The 22749-nt window shown below is 42.3% G+C and overlaps 1 protein-coding gene across 5 annotated transcripts in view; it reads left to right on the forward strand.

Annotated features, from left to right (window-relative positions):
* Positions 1-22749, forward strand: part of NCAPG2 (non-SMC condensin II complex subunit G2) — a 125822-nt gene that overhangs the window by 89293 nt on the left and 13780 nt on the right. For 4 of the 5 annotated variants that reach the window (XM_045003348.1, XM_045003350.1, XM_045003349.1 and 1 more), the window contains exons 17-25: positions 209-279; positions 572-725; positions 883-1056; positions 1933-2049; positions 2135-2281; positions 14200-14299; positions 16551-16738; positions 17962-18105; positions 20871-20974. In XM_045003348.1, the coding sequence (XP_044859283.1) occupies positions 209-279; positions 572-725; positions 883-1056; positions 1933-2049; positions 2135-2281; positions 14200-14299; positions 16551-16738; positions 17962-18105; positions 20871-20974 (1199 nt within the window). Of the gene's footprint in view, positions 1-208; positions 280-571; positions 726-882; positions 1057-1932; positions 2050-2134; positions 2282-11866; positions 12001-14199; positions 14300-16550; positions 16739-17961; positions 18106-20870; positions 20975-22749 lie in introns of those variants that run through there. The other variant, XM_045003351.1, reaches the window with a different exon arrangement.

A 22749-nucleotide genomic window follows, 5' to 3' on the forward strand; every position in this document is an offset into this window, starting at 1 on the left:
GGACTCCCAAGTATATGAATCTGACAATCTACTCTAAGTACAGTTATACATTTCTTTTCAATGCTGTTTCTGGTGGTTCGCTAATGGGTATGAAAATTCTGCAGTGACAGAATCCAATCCTCGAAAAAAGGTGCTTAGATTCTTGTTGTCTATATTAGTCAGATGGGTTCAGTCTTTTTTTATAATTTTTTTTTTTTTTTAATCCTAGGATGATCGTTGCATGATTCCATTAGTTATTCTGGCATCTTTCATGCCAGCTTCTGCTATTCCTACATTCAGGTATTATTTCCTTAATGTCAAAGTTGAGCGGGGGGGCGGCAGGGTTGTCTCTGTGGTTCAACTTTAATTTTATTTTTTTATTTGGTATATATTAAAATACCCTCAATGAATAACATATCAATTCAGGCAAATTTATCCATTCAGGAAAATTGATGTTAGTAAAATCTGTAGGGGCCAATAGGCCTATAAACTGTTTTGTTAATATTTCAGGTATCATATCAGTTCATTTTATGTCTGAGTCATTGCTGCGCTAATGAATAAAAACAGCTGCTATATCTGAAATTATTTTCAGCTGTGGTGTGATCTCTAAATTGAGGAATCTTGAGAAAGGAGCTGATGAAAATAAATACTCTACCCTGATAGACTGCTTGTGTCGCTGGGGACAAGTGGGACACATTATGGAGTTAATCTGTGATTGGATGTCTGATGAGATGACACCAAGAAAGGTTTGCAAAGAAAACACTGAATTCTACTGCTATGTTGCATTATATAATCTGATTCTATTAGTCCTTTAATCTGGAGGATAAGTAATTACTATAAAGTTTATTGTAGTATCTTTTATATCTCATTGATTAATGGGCTTCTTCTCTCCTCCACACTTAGAGCAATATAGCATCTGAGCGGCGAGTACGTATCCAAGTAACATACCAGTCAAAACCAGAATTAGCACTTGATTATCTAGAATATTTATTGACTCATTCCATGAATCGGGATTGGCTGCTATCTGTCCCCAAAAAGAAATTGAACCAGCTTTTGAAAGTACTTGGAGCTGCAAAGGTAATATTTGCAGAATATTGAATGTAAAGGACTATTTAATGTGTCTCAGTACCAGTACTGAAATTTAGATCTTACATTTTTCTTCAAAAATCTCAGTAAGATCCACCACTCCTCCTTCCTTTGGATCTTCTGCCATTATACTCATGATGATCTTATGAACTGATGAAATACTTCAATGAAAAGAGTGATTGAAAAACTATCCATAGTGTTTAATAGTCTCTTCCTTTCTGAAAGTGTACTGCCTGAACTTGACCAAACTGTCTTCTGCATAATTTGATGCTTTAACAGCTCTGACTGATAATCTAATTCCGGACGTTGTGTCAAAGCACAAGGCAGTAATCCCCTTGAAGATGTATAGCTAAGGGTAGCAATAGAAGATAATACTACCAGAAACTCAAAATATAGTTACTCTAATTAGCCTTCCTTCCAACCTTACAAAAAGACTGGTCATCAAAATGTAATGATTGTGTGGACTATTTGTGAGCTGGGTTAGCTGTACCAATTTATCTGTATCAAACGTAACTATTGTAATTTAAAACTTGCATACCTCTGAACTTTGTGAACAACTAGCAGTTTAGATCATGAATAGAAATAAATTATAGGACTACAAGACTTAGTCCCAGACATTTTTGAAAATCTTGTTTTTTTGGTAGGTGCCTCAAACTTGTCCAATTTGAGACATCTTAAAGGAGCCTAACTTCTAGAAGATAGGTGCAGAGCATTTTTTTTTTAAATCAAGCCCCTTTGAAGTGTAAAGTTGGGCACTCAAATATATTTTATTTTGAATTTCAGTCTTTAAGCAAAAGCAAAGTGCAGAGCAGGACTTCCTGAAATATATTTTGTTTTTAAATATAACTGTAAGTTATAATATTGCAGGATATTCTTGGCTCGATTATGAAAGCAACTGGTGCAGGGTCTCATAGCTTCAATCAAGCAACCGTCATAAGAGCCTTCACCCTCTACTGCAGATTAAGTATTCATCTTCAGCAGAAGGTATTGTTTTTTAAGGAGGTATTCGTGGTGGGAAAAAAAACAATTATCAGGATCTGCTTTTATTATTGTTTGTTTTCTTGCACAGTTTTCTTCTGAAGGAAAAGTTTATCTTTCACATTTGAAGGAGACAGGTGCTTGGATAGAAAGTCATGTTCTACCTTTTATTCTAATGAATGAACAGGAGGAAAATGTTCTAGAGCAGCACATTGAAGTTTCTCAGCTAATCATCCAGGTTAGAGGTTTCTTTATAATTACTTCAAATGGAATTGACAGTAGTATCCATTTTTTACAACTGTTTTTAAATGCTTTATTTATATGATTTTTATGGCTTAGGTACAGTAATTGCATCCCACTAGTCAGTGCCATAGCAGTATTTCAAGTTTGGCGCCTACGTCAACTTCCAAACAGTGTGTACATCAACCATACACTTGAGAAGGAGAAATCAAATGCATAACTACAAAATGGGAAATAACTGAGTAGGCAGTAATCCTGCTGCAAATTATCTTGGGGGGTATAGTGGAACACAAATTGAATATGAGTCAACAATGTGATACAGTTGTGAAAAAGACTAATATTCTGAGGGCTTATTAACAGGAGTGTAATTTATTACCACAGGAGTTAATTATCCCTCTTTACTCAGCACTGGTGAGGCATCAGCTGGAGTACTGTGTACAATTCTGGGTGCCTCACTTTAGGAAAGATATGGACAAATTGGAGAAAGTCCAAAGGAGAGCAACAAAAATGATAAAAGATTTTGACAATCTGACCTTTGAGGGAAAAAATACTCAGGGGAGGAGGACCTAATAAGTCTTAAAATATGTTACTCCTGGGGGAATTCTGCTCCAAAAAAATAAAACTTCTGTGCACAATATTTTAAAATTCTGCATATTTTTTTTGTCAAAATAGTACAATATAATCACACCAGTTTCAATTATTTTGGTAATTTATTTCAAAATACCTGTCAATAAGTATGTCTGTAACAATGCAGACAATGAAAAAGATTCAGGAAATGTTTTTTGACAAATAGATTCCTTACTAGGCATAATATAGAACTCTGAGTAATAATTCATTTAAACTACAATATAGAACCATATTTCCCACACCACTCAGAACCACTGCAAAGGCTTAGAGGAGTCCGGGGTAATGGAGGAGCTGAAGGACAGGGAAGGAGTTGCTGGGAAGGAGCCTGGGTGTGAACTTGGAGGGTTGTAGGGTGTGGGTGGGAGAAATATGGAAGGTGGGTGGGGAGGGATTGTTAGGGAGCCTCCCTCATGCAGATACTGGCTGATCCCTAGCCTCTCCCATTCATTTAGGCATATATGCCCCTGTCCCCATGTGTCCCTGCACCCCCCCTCCCATCCCAACGCCACTCCCCATGTGGCCCTGTGCACCCACTCAGCTACTGCCCTTCCCCCATGTGGCCCTGCACCCCCACTCAGCCAGCTCCCATCCCCATGTGGTGCTGCACCCGCTTCTCCCTGTTCCCATGTGGCCCTGCGCCTGTCCCAGTCTGTCCTCCCCAATAGCCTTTAAGAATGGGACCCCCCCAGCAGCCCCATGTGCCTTACACTGTCCCCCCCCCATATCCCCTGTCTCTTGACCAGACCCCACCAGCAGAGCGCTGTCTTCTGTTCCCTGTTGGCGGTTGGGGCTGGCCCAAGAGCGGCTGCTCTGTTCTAGCTCTACAGCGGCCCTGATGAGGAAAAAAACATAACGGCAGCAACTTTCCAGCAGAAATTACTTTCTGCGAAAAAATTTTTTGCTTGGCACATGAATTCTAGGCATGCGCAGTAGTGCAGAATTCCCACAGGAGGAAATATGTTAGGGTCTGTTATAAAGAGGACTCTGAACAATTGTTTTCCATGTCCCCTGAAGGGATGACGAGTAGTAATATGCTTAATCTGTATCAAGGGAGATCTAGGTTAGATATTGGGAAAAGCTTTCTAACTATAAGGGTAGTTAAGCTCTGCAACAGGTTTGCAAGGGAGGTTGAGGAATCCCCATCACTAGAGACTGTAAGAACAAGTAAGATATGCACCTGTTGTGGATGGTCTAGGTATGCTTGGTCCTGCCTTAGCATGGATGGACTAGATTGCCTTTTGAGGTCCCTTCTAGACCTATATTTCTACGATTCTATAACCCTTTATCTGGCTATGGAGTTGTGTGCCCTGTATAGCTGAGAGAGAGGATTGGGTTCATGGAAATTTCATGCTTTATTTGTTGGATTTTCTGTGGCACTCGTCACCAAAACATCTGTGCACCTCACATTAATTTATCCTCATAATGACCTTGTGAGGTAGGGAAGTATTGCAAAACCCAGATCTAATACATCTCAGTCCAGTGCTGTAGCTGCTTGAATGATGGGTACTCTATTATGTCATACCCTATTTTAATTATTTTATAGCTTTTATTTTTTTTAAACTGCATTCCCTTGTTTAAATGTAGCAGCAACATACTGTCAAGCACAACAACTGTGCAGGAATACACATATGAGGTATGTAGCCCCAATTACTACAGTTCCTGAGTTCCTCACCATTTTTTATGTATTTATCCTCACAATACCACTATGAGGAAATGTGACAGACTTGCCCACTTTCCTAGAGGAAGTCTGTGGAAGAGAAGGGATTTGAACCTGGGTCTCCAAAGTCTGAGGCTAATTTGCTAACCACTGAATCATCCTTCCTCTCAATCTCTGTTGCACCATCTATTAAATGGGATACTTTTTGTAAAGGAATATATTCATTCATGTTTGTATGGAAAAAATGATATAAAAAAGCTAAGTGGTAAACAGTATTTATACCTACAAAGATGTTGATGACTGCTAGTGGGAGACTACTATGAAAAGGATTTTTAATCCATATTTAATAAGAATGTTCCAGAGCACAAGAATTTGGTCAAGGATTTAAAATCTCATTCTTCAAGTGATAGCACATGTCCATTCCACTTCAGTATGTGTGCACCGTTGTTGGAGATTTTTCCTCAGCAGTACCCATCCGGGCAGCCACATGCGCCCTCTGCCTTCTCATGCTGTGTGATGGTATAAAGGGCAGAGCTGCCCCTGACCTCCCTCAGTTCCTTCTTACTGCCGGTGATGGCTATTGGAGTGTTTTTCCTTGCTATTGCAAGTTTTCCCTTATTCTTAGCGTTGTGTATATAGTTGGTACTCGTTAATAGTTGTAGTTTGAGTAGTAGGATAGTTTTTAATATTAGATTTCTGCTATATGTTTTTTTACTCTGCAGTTCCTGTCTTTTGGGTACTGGTGCCGGGGCATCCATTGGCTTCAAGCCCTGAGATGCTTGCACAAAGCCTATGCCAGTTAGCGACCCGCACTTCAGGTGCCTGAGATACCTAGGAGAAACTCTCATGTCAGAGACAGGTGCTAAATCTGCACAGCCTTCAAGCGCAGAACTAAAAAAAGACAAGGAGGTCAGACTAAAACACCTTCTGATAGAGGCAGCCCTTTGTCCACCCTGAGAGCCTCCCAATTTGGGGTGTATAGCAAGCACATCTGCTTCAGTTAGGAGTATTACTCCTGTTTTGGCAGAGTCTCAACACTGATCTCCTTCTCTGGCACTGAAGAAGCAGGAGATTGAAGTCCCTGGCACCAAAATCCAGGAAGAATGCAGGAAAAGCAAATAGAGTGCACTTGGTTGAGGGGCACTTCCTGGCACATGTAGTGCCTTCATTGACTCTTACCCCCTGGTATTGGCCCTGTTGAGACCGACCTTTGTGGCTGCACCATCTAGTTCAATGGTGCAGTCTTCATTGGCTCAACAGCAGAAGGAGTCTATCCTGGGGCGAGCAACACCTGAGGCATGTGATCTGCGAGCTTCTCAGTACTGGCTTTGCTGGTGATTCAATAATCTTCATGCCCAGTACTGATAGTCACTTGTTAGGATTTGCCAGCTACTGGAGTTCAGCGCCCAGTACCATTGGCACCTCCAGATACTGTAGTACCTCCTTGTACAGTGCCATGGAGTGGTAAATGACAATGATTTCACCAATGCTGTTTTCCCCAGACTTCTGGCACTGACAAGAACCCCACACCACCTTGGTCAGGTGATTCTGGTTCATTGTCGGTGTCAGAAGTGGGCTCTTGTGTCATGGCTCTGTCACATTAGCCATCACTCTTCTCTGAGGAGTTTCCACCCTGGTATCCAGTGGAAGCTCCACACTGTAGAGACCTTTGATCAGGAAGAAATTGTGGTCCGGGACCATATCAGTGGCCATATTGGAACCTTTGCAGGTTTTCTCCTGCCTCCAGATAATCTTTGCATCCTCTCCTGTCTATGTTCTCCAGTAGGTGTCACGATCCTACTGAAAGAAGTCGTTCCCAGTACTGGGCTCAGTGCCAAACAAGAGTAATCTGCTCAGATGAAGCCCCCCCTTGCAAGAATTGGAGGAGCTTGCATCTCAGCCAGCCTTGGCTTTCTGCTTCTCATCGCCAGATGATGTAGTTGTTTGGGGGACTCTTCACCTCCACCGGATGATTATAGAGTCCACCAGGACCTTCTACAGAATGTGGCTTCTTCCATAGATATTCAGGTGTAAGTGTCTCGAGGTATCACAGATAAGTTATTACTTTGGGATCTGTGGGACCCTCTCAAGTGGTGCTTCCAACAAATCAGTCTAAAATGGAGCCTACTGAAGTTCTGTGGCAAATTTCTTCCCTACTGCCTATATTGAAAAGAACTGAGTGGAGATATTATGTTCCTTTTCAGGGATTTTAATGTTTTTACACCCCCCTGCTTTCAGGGTCTTTGGGCTCAGTTAACAATGAGGGAGAGTGTAGGGTCAGCAAGCATCTACCTCAAAAGCAAAGGATGTGAAGAAGCTTGTTGATCTTTTTCAGAAGGAACTTTATTCAGCAGCTGGACTACAGCTCCAGATTGCTAATCGGCAAGCTTTAATGGGGTGTTTATGCTTTTTTTCCCTCTGGGACAATGTTTCAAACTTTAAGAACAAGTTGGCAGAGGAGGCAAGACAAATGTTCTGGCTTTGGTGGACGAGCAGAAAATGGTGTCCAGGACCTTGCTTTGGGCAACATTAGTTCTTCTTTGAGTAGTGTCCCTGTGTCCCTTTTAGGTGGTGGTGTGTCCCGGCGCCGTTGATTGGAGATTTATGGTAGCAGTGTCTGCGTGGGTTGCGCATGCGCAGTAGGCATCTTGCGGTGCCGTAGGTGCTGTGTGTAGCACGCACACGACCTGAGCCCTCCACTTTCTTCTCAACTGTTCTCAGCTGAAGATGGAACGAAGGGGCAGTGTTAGCACTTCTCCCTAAAACCGTTGAGATACATACAGCTTTTAGATACATATTTAGATAAGTTGTTAGAGAGATAGTTAGAGTTAAGGGTGTGTGGGGGGGAAGTCTTGTTAATTCGTTTAGACAAGTCCCCCTTAAGGGAACAGTTACTAGTTAAAATGCCTGGGTCTCCGATGCAGCTTCTGTCGCGATGCCATGCCCATTTCAGACGGACACTCTTTATGCATACGCTGCCTGGGTGAGGGGCATATTCCCCAGAAATGCCCCCACTGCAGTAACCTGAAAGCCAGCACCTGACAGGACAGGGATCTCCGGCTTAAAATGATCTTGATGGAGAAGTCCTTCCAGCCTGAAGCAGACAAGCAAACAGCTGCTCCAGGCAAACCTCAAGATGGGAAAGGAGACCTACCCTCTGAAAAACCAAAAAAGAGGGCTCAAACATCTCCGCAGAGAGGTCCGCAAAAACATACGCAGTCTCTTGCAAGGTCGCTACCCCCGATGGGTACTCTTGGGTGAGCACCTATGACGTTCCAGGCACCTCTGGCACCGCTGAGGTCAGAGTGAAAGAAACGGAGTCAAGGCACTGACAAAAACATGCCTCCTCTATGTCACCGAGCTCACCAGTATGGGACTTGGCACCGAGTGTCTCAGGCACCATGCCTCACTCCCAGCACTGACAACTCAGTTGGCACCAATAGACACCACAAAATTGGCACTGATGGCACCAGCCAAACAACACCACCGGTTGGCACCGACTCCATCAACGAAAGGGAAAGCACCCCTGGCACCGACTACTCAGAAATCGGCACCGACAGTCTCTGCTGCATCAGAGAGACTTAGAAATCTCATCATCAGCACATTCACCAGTACTCAGTGCCGAGGGCTCCCCCACAGGCTCTAGAGGAGATCACAGCCCACAAGACATGGCACAGTTCTCCAGTGATGAGGTTTTGCAGGGACAATACCTTCTATATCTGTGTCACTCCTCTCCTGAGGCCCAGCAACCAATGGGGAGCCACATGGGTCCAAGACACCAGATGTGAACCAACCATGTACCCTCCTGTGGCTTTCCCACTACAATGGGTGCATTGGGAACCTTGGAGCTCATATAGGGGTCAGAATTCTAGACTGTCCACAGCGCATAGGTGTGAACTGCGCTCTAACCCAGCGTATCCCACACCACAACCCTGGGAGACACAGGAAGCGGGAGAGGACACAGAGACGGGCACAGACCATGACACATCTCCTGTACGCAATTAATCTTCCTCCCCAGATGAGGCGATTATGCCCCTACCGCCAACCTCGGCGGATGACTTTTAAACAGTTTCAAGAGCTGTTCAAGAGAGTTGTGCAAAGCTAAGACATCCCACTCAAGGTGGTAAAGACAAACCAACACAAGCCGATACAAATACTGCAACCCGCATCTACCTCCAAGATTGCACTTCCCATCAACAAAGCCATCTTGGATCCTGTGGAGACAGTTTGGCAGACACTTTCTTCTATTCCACCCACCTGCAAAAGAGTGGATAGAAAATATTATGTACCATCCAAGACAACAGACTTTCTCTTTGCGCTCCGGCCTCCCAACTCCCTAGTAGTCAAGGCAGTAAATCACCGTAAGAAACAGCCATAATTCAAGGTTACACCCCATGACAAAGAATACAAAAGACTTGACTTGTTCGGATGCAAAGTATTTTCCTCTGGGACCCTTCGGTTTTGAGTGGCCAATTATTCAGCACTACTGGCCAAATACGACTATGACAACTATGGGAAACTTGCCCAAGTCACATCTGAGCTCCCAGAGGAAAAAGAGACACATTTCCAGGCCATTGTCACTGTGGGCCAGCTCATATCCAAAACAGCCCTTCAGGCGGCATTGGACACAGAAGACAGGGCAGCCAGAATGACAGCTGCATGCTTGCTGAGGACAGCTTGCTAGTTTCCAGTTTGCCAACTGATGATGATTTCCCATGGGTTATCCTACTACCGAATTGCTTGGACCTGCATCACTTCAGACAAGTGGGTCTTAAGCATGGTGGAATTGGGATATACCCTTCAATTTATTGCAACCTGCTTCCTTCCCCACCCCTTTTCAGGGACCTCTCTCACAAGAAAGTTCTCCTTTGGGAGGTACAATCTCTTCTTCTGCTGGGAGCCAAAGAGGAAATTTCTCCATTACACAGAGAGAAGGGTTTTATTCTGGTTATTTGCAAATCCTAAGAGCAAAAGGAGGTCTCAGACCCACACTACACCAGCGACAGCTCAACAAATAACTAAAGAAAATAAAGTTCTACATGGCATACTTGCTTCCTTTATCCTCCCTGGTGACTGGTGTGCTGCCCTCGACTTAAAGAACGATTATTTCCTTGTGTCGAGACACCAAAGCCACAGGAAATTCCTCAGATTTATGGTCAACCAATCTCACTACCAGTTTGCAGTCCTACCATTTGGCCACTCTAGCCCCACATGTTGTGTTCACAGAGTGCATGGTGGCAGCATTTCTGAGAAAATCAGGAGTTCAAGTGTTTTCAAAGCTGGATGACTGGTGAGGGGCTGATCCAGGAGCCAGGTGGTGTCCAGTGTGGCCATGATCCAATCCACCTATGGCTCTCTCAGGTTGCTTATGAATGAGGAAAAAGCAATCTTATCGCCTGTATAAAAATTAGAGTTTATAGGAATGATCTTGATTGTATGGAAGCAGAGACATTCCTCCCATAGTCCAGGTTCTAGATGATACTAAATATTTCTTTGGACCTGAAGGCCCATCCTACCACAACAATATGGAATTGCCTCAGTCTTCTGGGGCATACGGCCTCATGTACTTGCATGGTTTGGCATGCTAGGCTGCATCTGAGGAAGCTGCAGGGATGGCTGAGCTCTGTGTACTCCCCAGTCTGTTATCCTCTGGACGTGCTGGTTTAGATTCCTGTATGTGTCCTTAGCCACTTTGGAATGGTAGACAGACCCATCCACTGTGTTTGTGGGAGTACCATTTGCTTCTTGCAAGTTACTTTAACTCTGGTTACAGACACTTCCACCCTGGTTTGGGAGGCTCACCTGGGATCCCTGCAGAATCAAGGGCTATGTGGTGGCCAGGAGTTAGCTCTACATATAAATGTAAGAGAATTTAGAGCCATTTGACGAGCATGTCACATGTTCCTCCCCCATATCATGGGAAGTAATTTACTAGTACTCATAGACAATACAGTGGCCATGTTCTATGTGAATAGACACAGAGGAGGCAGATCAACCCAGCTATTTCAAGTGGCAATGCTGCTATGAGACTCTTGCATCACCAGTTCAATCCATCTTGAAGCCTCCTACCTTCCAAGATGTCCAGAACAATCTGGCAGATGAGATGAGCAGGTGAGTCTTCACCAGTCACCATGAGTGATATAATATAGCAAGGTTCATATCCCAATTGTGGGGGATTCCCCACACAGACCTGTTTGCAACCAAAATCAGCAGGAAGTATCATCTGTCTTTTTCATGAGCAGGTCGCAGTCCAGGATCCCTTGGGCGCCTTCATGTTACCTGGACAGGCAAACACATGTACACGTTCCCTCTAGTTCAACTACTACACAGAATACTGGTAAAAATCAAGCAGGATCATGCTCGAGTGATACTCGTAGCACCAGTGTGGCCGTACCAATATTCATTCTGCTGAACCTCTCAATCAGGGATCAGTTGACATTGCCAGTGGATCCAGATCTCACAGGACCTGTTACCCACACAATCTAGGGCACCCCACCTTTACCCTACCGTGGGCTCAAGGAGTAATCCTGTTAATTTAGGCACCCCACTCTTTCCTGTCCTAGGTTTGGGGCATAAGGCGTAACCTTCTGCGGGTTTGTGGGACCTTTTACCAGTGAAAGAGCCTTACACAATAATATCCTTGATCAGTTGTTAATAAATATAGGTTAACAGAATACATACGCTAAGCATACAATACTCACCACTCCCAGTGAGGCTGACAAACTTTTCTTGATGGCCAGTCAGGATCAAGTCATCTGGGGCTCTAGCTTCTGAATGGTGTGGTCAGCAGGGTGTGATGGTTTTGGAAGGTCTGACCTTGGACTGTGTTCTGGAGTTTGGTTCCAAATAACTTCCTGTTGGTCCCCAGTTTATGTAGTTAAAACTTGGGTCCTACTTAGCTATCCCTTAACCAATAATTTTAAACTGAAGTACTACAAAACAGTATTTTTCGCCAATCCTAGCCCACTACCTAAGAGTTCATTTGTTTTTGTCAAAATGTAAATTAAAGAACACACAGTGATAACTATAGGTAAACAAATGGAAGTTTTACCAATTTAAAAACAGACAAAAGCAATAAATGGTATATTTTCAACTGAAACTGCTAAGTGGTTTTGCCAGATAGAGAGTTATCTTGCAAAGTTTTCTTTACACATCTTAAGATTTGTCTGTCTGGTCACTATTTGTGCTATTGGGGCAGAAATGCTTCTTAACAACCCAATATTTATATTGTTTTGGTGCAGTTTAGATGGGATGTGACTCCCAGCTTCTTAGCTCATAGCTGCTGCTGTCCTACTATAGCTGCTGCTTCTTACTGAAGAAGGGCGTTGGCCTACAGACCATGGTCACCACCTCCATCATAACCAGGAGGCCCTTCACATCACTGCCTGGATGATCCATGGTTAACACCTCAGGAGAAAATACGTTCAAAGGAGGTACAAAACATCCTCTTAATTAATAGAAAATCTTCTAATAGGTATACTTCCCTGGTGAAGTGGAAGAGGTTCTCCGTCTAGTCCCAGCAGAGAGGCATTCCCTCAGTCCAAGCTCTGATACAACATATGCTAGACTGTTTGTTATAAATGAAACAGCAAGGCCTTGTCATTAATTCCACTAGGGTTCACCTAGCATCTATCTTGGCTTTCCACCCTCCAATTGATCAATCACTTTTCTCCAATCCCATATTGCTCAAGTTTTTGAAGGATTTGAACAGGTTATATCTCCAAGTAGAGAACCTCCTATTCCCCCTAGTGTCTTGAAACTGGTTTTAACAAAACTAATGGGTCCATCATTTGAACCGCTGACTACCTGTTCATTGCTCCATGTCTCACTGAAAGTGGCATTCTTGGTGGCAGTCACCTCAGCAAAGAGAATGGGTGAATTAAGGGTTCTGGTGTCTGACCCTCTGTATACATCAATCAGGCAATATATTTACCAACTTCACCAACATGCTCATGAGGGGGAGGGTGTTAATGTTTTACTCGGACAGGACTAAACTGTTAGATCGTCCTCCCAGTTGTTTGTGGCAATTGCAAACAGAATGAAGGACCTTCTGGTTTGTTCTCAAAGAATCTTGTCCTAGATTCCTTCCTGTATCCATTTGTGCTATGACATGGTTACTGTAACTCCACCAAATAGGATGATAGCACATTCAACCACATCGCAGGCAGCCTCTGCAGTCTTTTTAGCCCACGTGCCTATTCTGGATGTTTGAAGAGCTGCACCTGGGTCTGCAGTACATTTGCCTCTCATGCTATCTCCCAACAGTCTACAGATAATGCCAGATTTGGATCGTGTGGTCCTTCAATCATTATTCAGGTAGACTCCAATCTGACCTCCAGATCAAACTGCTTGTGATTGACCTGAAGTGGAATGAACGTGCTATCACTCAAAGAAGAAATGTTTACTAACTTGTTCTGTAACTGTTCTTTGAGTTGTTTCGCACATGTTCATTCCATGACCCACCCTCCTTCCCCTCTACATTGGAGTCCATCCAGTAAGAAGGAACTGGGGGACTAGGGGTCAGCTCTGCAGCAGAGGGAAAAGTCTCTGAAAACAGTGCACTGGGTGCGCACACTCTGAAGTGGAATGGACATGTGGAAGACGATGACGACGACGAAGCTAGTAACCTTTTATCTCATAATAGGGTTTTTAAAAGAGTGAAATTACCAGTGGATCCAATTGGTCATGACTTCGGGTATCCCAAATTTATCCATTCCATAATACAAAATTACACCTTCACCTTATGAGAGCATCAGGGTGTGCCCAAGCAAAATCAGTAAGTGGATGCAGGCTTTGTTGCTCTTCTGAACAACTTTTCTTAGATATTATGGGATATTCTCCTAGTGAAAAAGCTGACAGAGGAATAGTAGGGTTTTTAATGTAAATCAGACTACTGTTTCTGGACTATGAGAGAGAGAAAAGAGAGACTTGGGAAATGCATGCATTTTGTGCTACTGTAAATCTTTTACAGTCTTTTTAGCTTCTGTTTTAGCGCTCACTCTCTCTAATTATTAAATGTTAAGCTTCCACTCCTATATATACTCTCACACCAAAAAGCTACAATAGTGTAATGTTATATTTCAGATTATATTTTTTCTTTGTATTTACTCAGGGCAAGTCTACACTTAAAATGCTTCTTTCATCAGCATAGTTAATCCACCTCCGTGAGAGCTGTTAGCTATGTTAACAGGAGAAGCCCTCCTGTCGACACAGCGCTCTCAACACGGAGTTACGTTGGCATAACTGCATTGCTCAGGGGTGTGGATTTTTCACACCCTTGAGCAACATGGTTATACCGATGTAAGTTTATAGAGTAGACCTGGCCTCAGTCTGAAAAATATAAAATACAAATGTTTTTAAAAATTTCTAACTTGATTTGCAGAAAGAACGAGGAGTACTTGTGGCACCTTAGAGACTAACACATTTATTTGGCCATAAGCTTTCGTGGGCTAAAACCCAAATAAATGTGTTAGTCTCTAAGGTGCCACAAGTACTCCTCGTTCTTTTTGCTGATACAGACTAACACAGCTTCCACTCTGTAACTTGATTTGCTGCTTTTATTTTTAGCTAATACTAAAATATTGCTCTTAAATATAATCTAGGGTTGATACATTTTTTCTTCTCTTTTCTAGGTGTATCTGACAGTGTGTAAGGATGCTATAATGGTTGGCCTTGGAGATACAGAGTTTCAAGCACACCTTTTAGATGTTACTCTTTCAATTATGCAAACAGGTACATCCTAATAACAATTTTTGTGGTACTTTCTTCTTCCCCTATGCTTCTGTAAGGGGTGTTTTTTCTCATATACTGTTTCCCTCTCACAGAGCCTCCTGATTGCTTTAAGGAGAAGAGTTAGGGAATAAATTTCTGCTACATTAGAAATGTCTTGAGTGCCAAAATATTTACTTACCAGTCTTCTTTCCAAAGCCGCATAAGTCGGAGAAGGAGCACAGCCTATATGCCCTGGACGTCAGGAAGGCTCTGGCCTTCTACATTGACAGGACCAAGCCATTCCATAAGTTGACACAATTATTCGTCGCTGTGGCAGACAGGATGAAAAAGTCATCCTGTTTCTGCTCAGAGAATTTCCTCCTGGATCACTGCCTGCATTTACTTTTGCAATCGTCACCACCCAATCTACCAGGATGTAGGCCTGTTCGGCAGCTTTTTTGGCCCACGCACCTATTCAGGACATCTGTAGGGCGGCCACCTGGTCGTTGGTCCTTACCTTCACGTCCCACTATGCACTTACCCAGCAGGTCCAGGACAATGCTGGCTTTGGTAGAGCAGTATTGCAAGATGCCAAGTGGTGAACTCTGAGCCCACCTCCATAGATACTGCTTGTGAGTCACCTAGAATGGAATCGACATGAGCAAGGACTCGAAGAAAAAACGGTTACCTGACTTTCGTAACTACTGTTCTTCAAGATGTGTTGCTCATATCCATTCCATTTCTCATCCTCCTACTCTTCTGTTGGCGTTGCTGGCAAGAAGGAACCGAGAGGGTGTAGGGCCGGTGACGGCTGATATACTGCCGCATGAGCGTGACACTCCAGATAGCTCCACAAATGGCCCTACAGATACCACTAAGGCAAAAGTCTCTGACAACTATGCACATGGGCGTGCACACACCTAGAATGAAATGGACATGAGCAACACATCTTGAACAACAGTTACAAAATGTAGGTAACTGTTTTTTCTCTGCTGTTCACACGTTTCTGAATAGCAGTAGTGATTTTGACTTATTTACACTGGTGCCACAGCTTGAGCAAACTGTCATTGGAGTTATCTATCCTTAGGCTCCAGGAGACAACTCTGTCATATCTAGTATTCAGTTTGCATTTGGAGTTATCTCCATAATAAGGACTAAGTGAAAGCTTAATTTCTGAAGAAACTTATAGGTTAGGCCCCAATACTCATCACTGAAAACTTCCCACTGAGTAGTGAAGAAGTGGATTTTTCAGGAAGTGTGTGTAATGTTTCCAGCCCCTCTCACATATAATATAGAAATAAATATTACTCTGCTGTGCTGTTAATGCAGCAGAGTTGTGCTTGGTGAAAAAAGGAAAACGAGACTAACTGAAGTGACCAGGCTAATAGTTTACTGAGTTGTCAGGTCTCTTACATTTCTTCAATCATACAGGATTTTGTGTGAACTCCCATTTAAATAGAGGAAGGAAGCGAGTAGTCTGCTGTTTCTGATTTGATCTTCCCTTTGGATGTTTTGAATACAACCTTTTACAATATGTAGAGTGAATTTTACAAACGCTGTTATAAAACAAGAGTCCCTAAAGTCCCAAGAACTCCTTTGAAACCCACTTTTTCTTTCTACTACATAGTTTCCTTGATTAAAATATATTTTTATTAATTCAACTTCAATTCTTCATGAAAGCAAAGTAGCAGCTCTCAATGTGAAAAAGTGCTATTTTGCAGGGCGGGAGAGGGAACAAGTCCATAGGCATGTTTATTTGAAAATAATTTAACGTTTTCGTGTCTGGACCCCGTGTCCCTGCATGGCTTTGCAATTTAGCTGTTACCTTAAAATTAGTGTAGGAAAGTCACCTGACACCATATACAAAACGTCATGATGATGTTTTACATCTTAAAAATTAAATTTGCCAAACATTTAAGCTGTTATCTTAAAGAATTGATACAGTAATTAAAACAGTGATTGAATCAGTAAGAAATCTAAACAAATGTTAACTAGTTAAATATAGAATCTACACTAGTAAATTACAGCTGTTTATATAGTGTAAATGAATTTCATTCTAAGCTTGTAGCTAAAGCAGGGCTTAAATTTAGCCAGAGTGGAGTTCTGATAAATATTTTTCAAACCCCCCCCCGGAGTTTTTATAGTATGTTGAGGGGTAGGTGGCGAGGCTCTGGGAAATACTATGAGAATTTAAGCCTTGAGCTAAAGAATATCAATGTAGTTAAAAATCTGTATTTTTTTTAAATATCTAATATGATATTTGTTTCTCTAGAAAGAGGCTGCGTTTGTATTCCTACATTACTTTGTATTCTAAAAGAGATTATTGAAGCTTCTTTGACTCAAAACATTGATACGGATGAAGAATTGGCAACATTTCTCCATGCTGTTCAGGCTCTGTTCCAGAAAATTTTAGAAAGTGTGGCACGCAGGCTCAGAAAACAGCGGGAAGAAGGGCTTCAGGTATTTGTCATCCTATTACACACATGCACACAACCATGTGATTGTAAAGTTAACTATAAACACTGACTTTGATTTTTACTCAGTTGTGAGTTGGACACATTGGGTTTATTGGCACAAAAAATATTTTATTATCCTCTCAGTTTAATAATTGATTTGACTTTATGCCATTTGTGTCTGGTGCTCTAAGCCTTGTCATCGATAGGATTTTCCCCACTGCTGGTCCTGCTCAGTGGAAATCCTAACGTAAAAAAGGATCATGCATTTGTGATGTCAGTTTAGACTGCCAGACTGGATGAGGCATTTTTATGTGAGTTCCTCCTTCTATAGGCTATTTGTCTCTTCTTCACAGCTATACGGTTTACAACTGTTCTCTCTGACACCACTCCTTTGGGCAAAAGTCCTCCAGAATCTACTTTACTTCGAGAAAAGGGATTTTATATGCTTATAGCAGGGTCTGGACAGTGTTATCTTCCTGGTGCTGAGATCAGTAGATCAGTGCCAGGAAGTCTTGGATCCTTTCAAGTAATCCTACATCTGCATTTGAGCTGGGAGGTGTGATTCCCAGCTCATGTAGACACACCTGCACTAGCTGTGCTCAAGCTAGCATGCTAAAAATAGCAGCATAGACTGGCATGGGCAGGAATTTGGGTTAGCCACCCAGGTAATATCCAGGAAGTCTGGGTGAGTACATACTCAGGCATCTAGCCTAAGCTGCTGTCCATGCTACCCTAGCTACAATGTTATTTTTAGCATGCCAGCTTGAGCAGAGCTAGTGTAGGTATGTCTACATGAGCTAGGAATAGTATCTCCCAGCTCAAATGTAGACATAACCTTAGGATCCAAGCCTTTGCCTTTAGTGCCCTTGGGGGATTTTCCTTGCGCTTTTCAACCCCTTGACTAGGCCCTAAAGGATAGATTCACAGAGACCTAACTGCTCTCGTAATGCTAGTTCTCTTCCTTATTCTGAGTTGCTAAATTGCACCAAAAGACAGCTAACCTACATTAAATATTTTCCTAACATTAGTTTTCTAGGTAAGCAATTGCTGTGGAGGTGTTATGTGATAGCAAATGGGAGAGAGACAGTAGTTCCTGAGACACTCTATTAAGATGTAGTCAACTCTAAAAGTTTGAGAATCCCTGACTGAAGGCTTTTAATTGCACTAAAATGCTCCCGAAGTGGAAATACTGTAACTGATCTATATTTTTATTTTTATTTTTTTTAGTTAATTCATTCTATTCAAATGCCTCTTGGAGAATTCATACACACAGTCCAATGCTGGTGTTCATCTTGTCCAACAGTTCACCGTGGTGTACTCTCTACTCTCCTAGCTGCAGTAGTGGTTGAGATAAGTCACACACTGCGAAAGGTAAAGAGTTTAAATAATCTGTTGTACTTTTTGAATTTATTATACTAAAAGTTCAACCTTTAAACCAAAGCAATTCAAAAGAGGGCTAGCAGTGGTCAAGCTTGAATTGTACAGTAGTGCCCTTCCCTGGTTAATCTGAACCTCCATTGACCGTACATCAAAGGAAAGCCAGAGATCCTGACCTGTTGAAGGAGGCATTATGCAGCGATAAAATTGGCATTTTTGTAGGCTTAATAAAAAGCTTTGGTAGTTAGGCTGTTATGCCCCAAAAAAAAAAAAATTCAGGAGCTTGGCTGTCTCAGGTTGCAGTTCAACATGTTAAGAGATATCAGAGGAAAAGCATCTTCCCATGTTAGAGCAGACCATGCCAACTGCTATCTCATTATCTCTGGACAAGGGAGTGGTTCCTGCAACACCCTCTCAGCCAGATAATTACAAAAGCTCCCGGGATTTACTCTGCTGCATAGTGGATTCACTTAAGACTCCTGTGGTGGTACAGAACAGCTCTTACACTCCTAAATATACTTCATACTCCCAAGTCTGGCATTACCAGTGAATGAAGCTTTATTGGCTCCAGCAAAGAACATCTGGCAGTCACCATACGCTGCACCAACCTCCAAAATGGTTGCAGGTGCTGTCTTCTGACATCTCTATACCCATAATGTACTTGGCTGTTTGCTTACCACAGCAACTAGAAGTCTCCATTAATCAAATTCTTAACTTTGTTGCACTGGGCCTAAAAATCAACAGAGAGATGCCTTCCTTGGGTGCCAATATAGAGAATAGACTTGAATAGGGGCAGAATTGAACTCCATGACAGCAAGGGCCTATCTGCCTAAGGACATGTTTGATGATATGGTAGTTGTTGGAGAAAAACTTAGTTCTCACTTTTTGCTTGGGTACAGCAAAGTCAGATACTTTATTCTGTTTAGCAGCTACAGCCGGGAGAGAGTGCCTACAAATCCCTGTCAGTTCTTTCTCTACTTCCACATAGTCCTCATCAACTAGTTCCAGACTCATGCAAACACTACTGTGAGAGCTTGCCTATGTCTGGTCAGTCACCAGGCTTTCTGCACACATCATGCACCATTTGAGACTTCACTTTTGTTGCATGCTATGGTGGTTGAACTTGTATATCTTCCAAACAGACACCACGTAGATATGATAGTTCTGAAGTCTTCTCATCACTATTGGTGGAAAGATCCAGATCAGGTGTGAAAAGGAGTACTGGTCTTCCTACCTCTTCCCACCAAGGCCTTTATTTACAGATGTCTTTCTGCCTGGGGGAAGCTCACCTCTACCACTTTTAGGCCTGCAGTCTATGGATCTGTCAGGAAACTCGACTGCATACTTACTAGAGCGTAGGGCAATTTTTTGCACCTGTACAGTATTTCTACCAATGATTCAAGGACTGACCATACAAACTGTGACCGTCAACTTGACAGCTATGTTTTATAGACTGTTTTATAGACTGAGGGGAACCCGATTGTCTCCTCTATGCCAGGAGGGTATTCGAGTCTCCCTTACAGTGCTGCACTTTCCAGGACAGCAAAATGCTTCACCACGCCATATTAGTAGGTAATTCTAGATAGACCACAAGTGGGCAATCAAGAATTTCATTATCCAAAACATTTTGGATGACTGAAAGAAGTCAATCATTTATAGAGTTGTTTTCACAAAACTAATGGGAGAAAACATCTTTGTTTCAAGCTATGCTGCTATTAAAAAAACAAGTTTGACTTAGTCTTATTGTTACTCAAAACTTGACACCAATAAGAGCTCATGCAGCAAACGAGGAAATCACCGTATCTTTGGTTATAAAAACTGTTTATTATCTAATGTTCTTAGTTCCCCACATGGTGGGTCCCAACCCACTAGTGCAGTCTGGGAAGGGTCTAGATCTGTTGTGTGTGCCCTCCCTCCCCCCCCCCCCCCACCTCATGCTCTTGCTTACCCACAGCAGCATAGGAACTGGGATCTGGGTGGCAGCACCATGGTGAAAGCACCTTCAATGCATGTACAGGCATTGTGCTGCTGCTGCCTACCTACTTTTACGTCCCGTGGATAGCAGGCAGCAGCATGGGAAGCAGGATCTGGGCTGGAGCCAGTAAGCAGACAGTCAGTAGCCTGATAGCGTTCATAGGCCTGGCCATGAAGAGAGAGGGGGAGCAACTAGGGCTGCAAGATGGGATAGGACTGGGAGAGCGAGAGCAGGCTTGGACTAAGAAGGGGAGAACAGATGACTGAAGGACTTAGAAGGGGAAGAAAGAGAGGGTTGCACCAGGCTGAGAGAGGGTGTAACAGTGGGTCCCCAAAAGAGACACAATGCAATTGGTAGGTCACATTAGTAAAAAGTTTGAGAACCACTGAGCTAATACATTTACTTACAGAGTGGAATTCTTTATGTAATATCTTCCCTGTGGGTGAGCTGCCACCTTTATAAATATTAATTAACAATATAGTTTAAATGGTATTTTTGCTAAAGATCAACTATGAATGATATTAGTTATTTCCTTTAATGTAAATGCCAAATATATGGTTAAAAGTTTTAATCTTTCCAATCAAACTTTGCTTTGTTTATTTTGACCCTACTGAGTTAAACTGTCAAGTACTTTTCTGAAATGAACTAGAAAAATACATTTAAATGTGTCTCCCTATAATGTAAACATGCATTCAGTTAATGTAGCTACTCAAATCCTTTTTTTTTTAAAGTATTTTCCGTGTGCTTCTGTATTTATTTTGAATTTGAGCTGTCTTATTTTTAGGCTTCAAATGCAGAAGAAGTTGCACCACCAGGGTCCACTGCAGACCTTCCTCCACTTTCAGGCACTTTAATGGCAATGATAATTAAGTCAATAAATGTGGTCAGGTAATCTTTGTCTGTTAGTTTCCATAAGGTTTATTAATGTGAAACCAGTAAGTTACCAAACAAGCTTTTAATTCTTAAATTCAAGTTTGTAGAATTAGTCAGTGAATACCTACATCACCTACTACATTTCCATGTAATATCCCATAATCCTTTACGTTTTTGGTGCGTTGATTGTGTTAGTTTTTTGCTTTTTCTGTTGTCCTTGTGTTAGAATCACATGACTATTCATTCTAATAATTCCTTTCCTCATAATCACTCTTCAAAACATACTTATTTCAAAACGTATTTATAAATCTTAGTTCTTCCTATATGGAAGGGTTTAGATCAAACCAAAGTCTTTACCAGAAATAACGCCAATCATATAACCTGGAACTAACAACATGGATGCTAAAACTCAACTGTAAAATACACACAGATGGCACTGTACAAATGGCATAAAGAAATTATTTAGTTGTTACTATATTAAGTGTTAAGTATGCCCTGAAAGAGAGCTTGGTGTGCATTCTGCAGCTTTCCCGAGTGACTTTTCTGTAGGACTTAAATTGGGATGCTTGTTATGTATTCTGTCTCTATTTTAGTGGGGGTTAGTTGAGTCTGATGCAGTTATAGCTGAATTTCAATTTTCATTTTAATCACCCTTTTAAATTTTTTTCATAACTTATTTTTCTTCAAGTGATTATCCACATGTATTCTAATTCTGCTGTGCATGCATCCCAGATCAGAATCTTTTTGAATAGCCGTGTCGGGGACCATGCCATGCTCTGTACACCGTCCAGTGCTCCATAGCTCAAGAGTCCAAAGGGCAGGGCAACCACAATCACCCTTCTGTCTTGCAATCACAGGTGGTAAGAGGAGACTGAAAACCACATCTCTGCCCGATTTTGTTGTCTCTAGTTAGTTTTTCCAATTATAGTTAGTTTAGTTAGATTTATATAGTTTTAGTCTGTTGGCAAAAAAGGGAAAAGTCTTCAAGTCTGGGGGTGCCTTGGCACCAGATGCCCCTGCACATGGTGGAATCAAAGCTTCTGGGATTCAAAGTCTATCTCTCCTGTGAGACAGCTATTCCCATCAGTGACATGCTAAGTGCCTCTTCTGCCTCTCTGAGGAGAGAGGAAGGAAGGAGCATAATGGCCATGGTATCTGGAGACTCAGATCTCTCTCTCTCCAGCACACAATAGATCTAAGTTTAGAGACAGTTTAAGTACCACATTGGATGCCACTGATGCCTCTGTACTGAAGAGTCACCTCTTGAAGAAGCCATCCTTCTTTTGACCAGTATTGATGGCAGCCAAGCACCCATCCTGAAGCACTCAGAACCAAAACTTCTTCAGAGCTTCTTGAACCAACACCAAAGAACCTGGTGCAAGCTTCTGAGCTCCCAGCCCTAGTACCAAATCTTCTGGCACAGACACTGAAGTATCTTGCACCTTCCTCTGCAGTACCATTCATAATTCCAGACACAGATGAAACAGCCTCAGAACCAATGTTCATGTTTCAAGGACGTTTGACGGCATCTGAGCTGCCAGAGTCTGTTTCTGGTATGTACTAGGCAACTATTGTCCTGGAACTGAGTACACTATCGTAAACCCATGTGCTCAGAGTTTAGCTGATCACCATATTTGGGGTTGGGAAGAAATTTTCTTCCAGGGCAGATTGGCAGAAGCCCTGGGAGGTTTTTCGCCTTCCTCTGCAGCGTGGGGCACGGGTCACTTGCTGGAGATTCTCTGCACCTTGAAGTCTGTAAACCATGATTTGAGGACTTCAATGGCTCAGAC

This window comes from Mauremys mutica, chromosome 2 (genome assembly GCF_020497125.1).
Source record: "Mauremys mutica isolate MM-2020 ecotype Southern chromosome 2, ASM2049712v1, whole genome shotgun sequence".
Classification (NCBI taxonomy): domain Eukaryota; kingdom Metazoa; phylum Chordata; order Testudines; family Geoemydidae; genus Mauremys; species Mauremys mutica.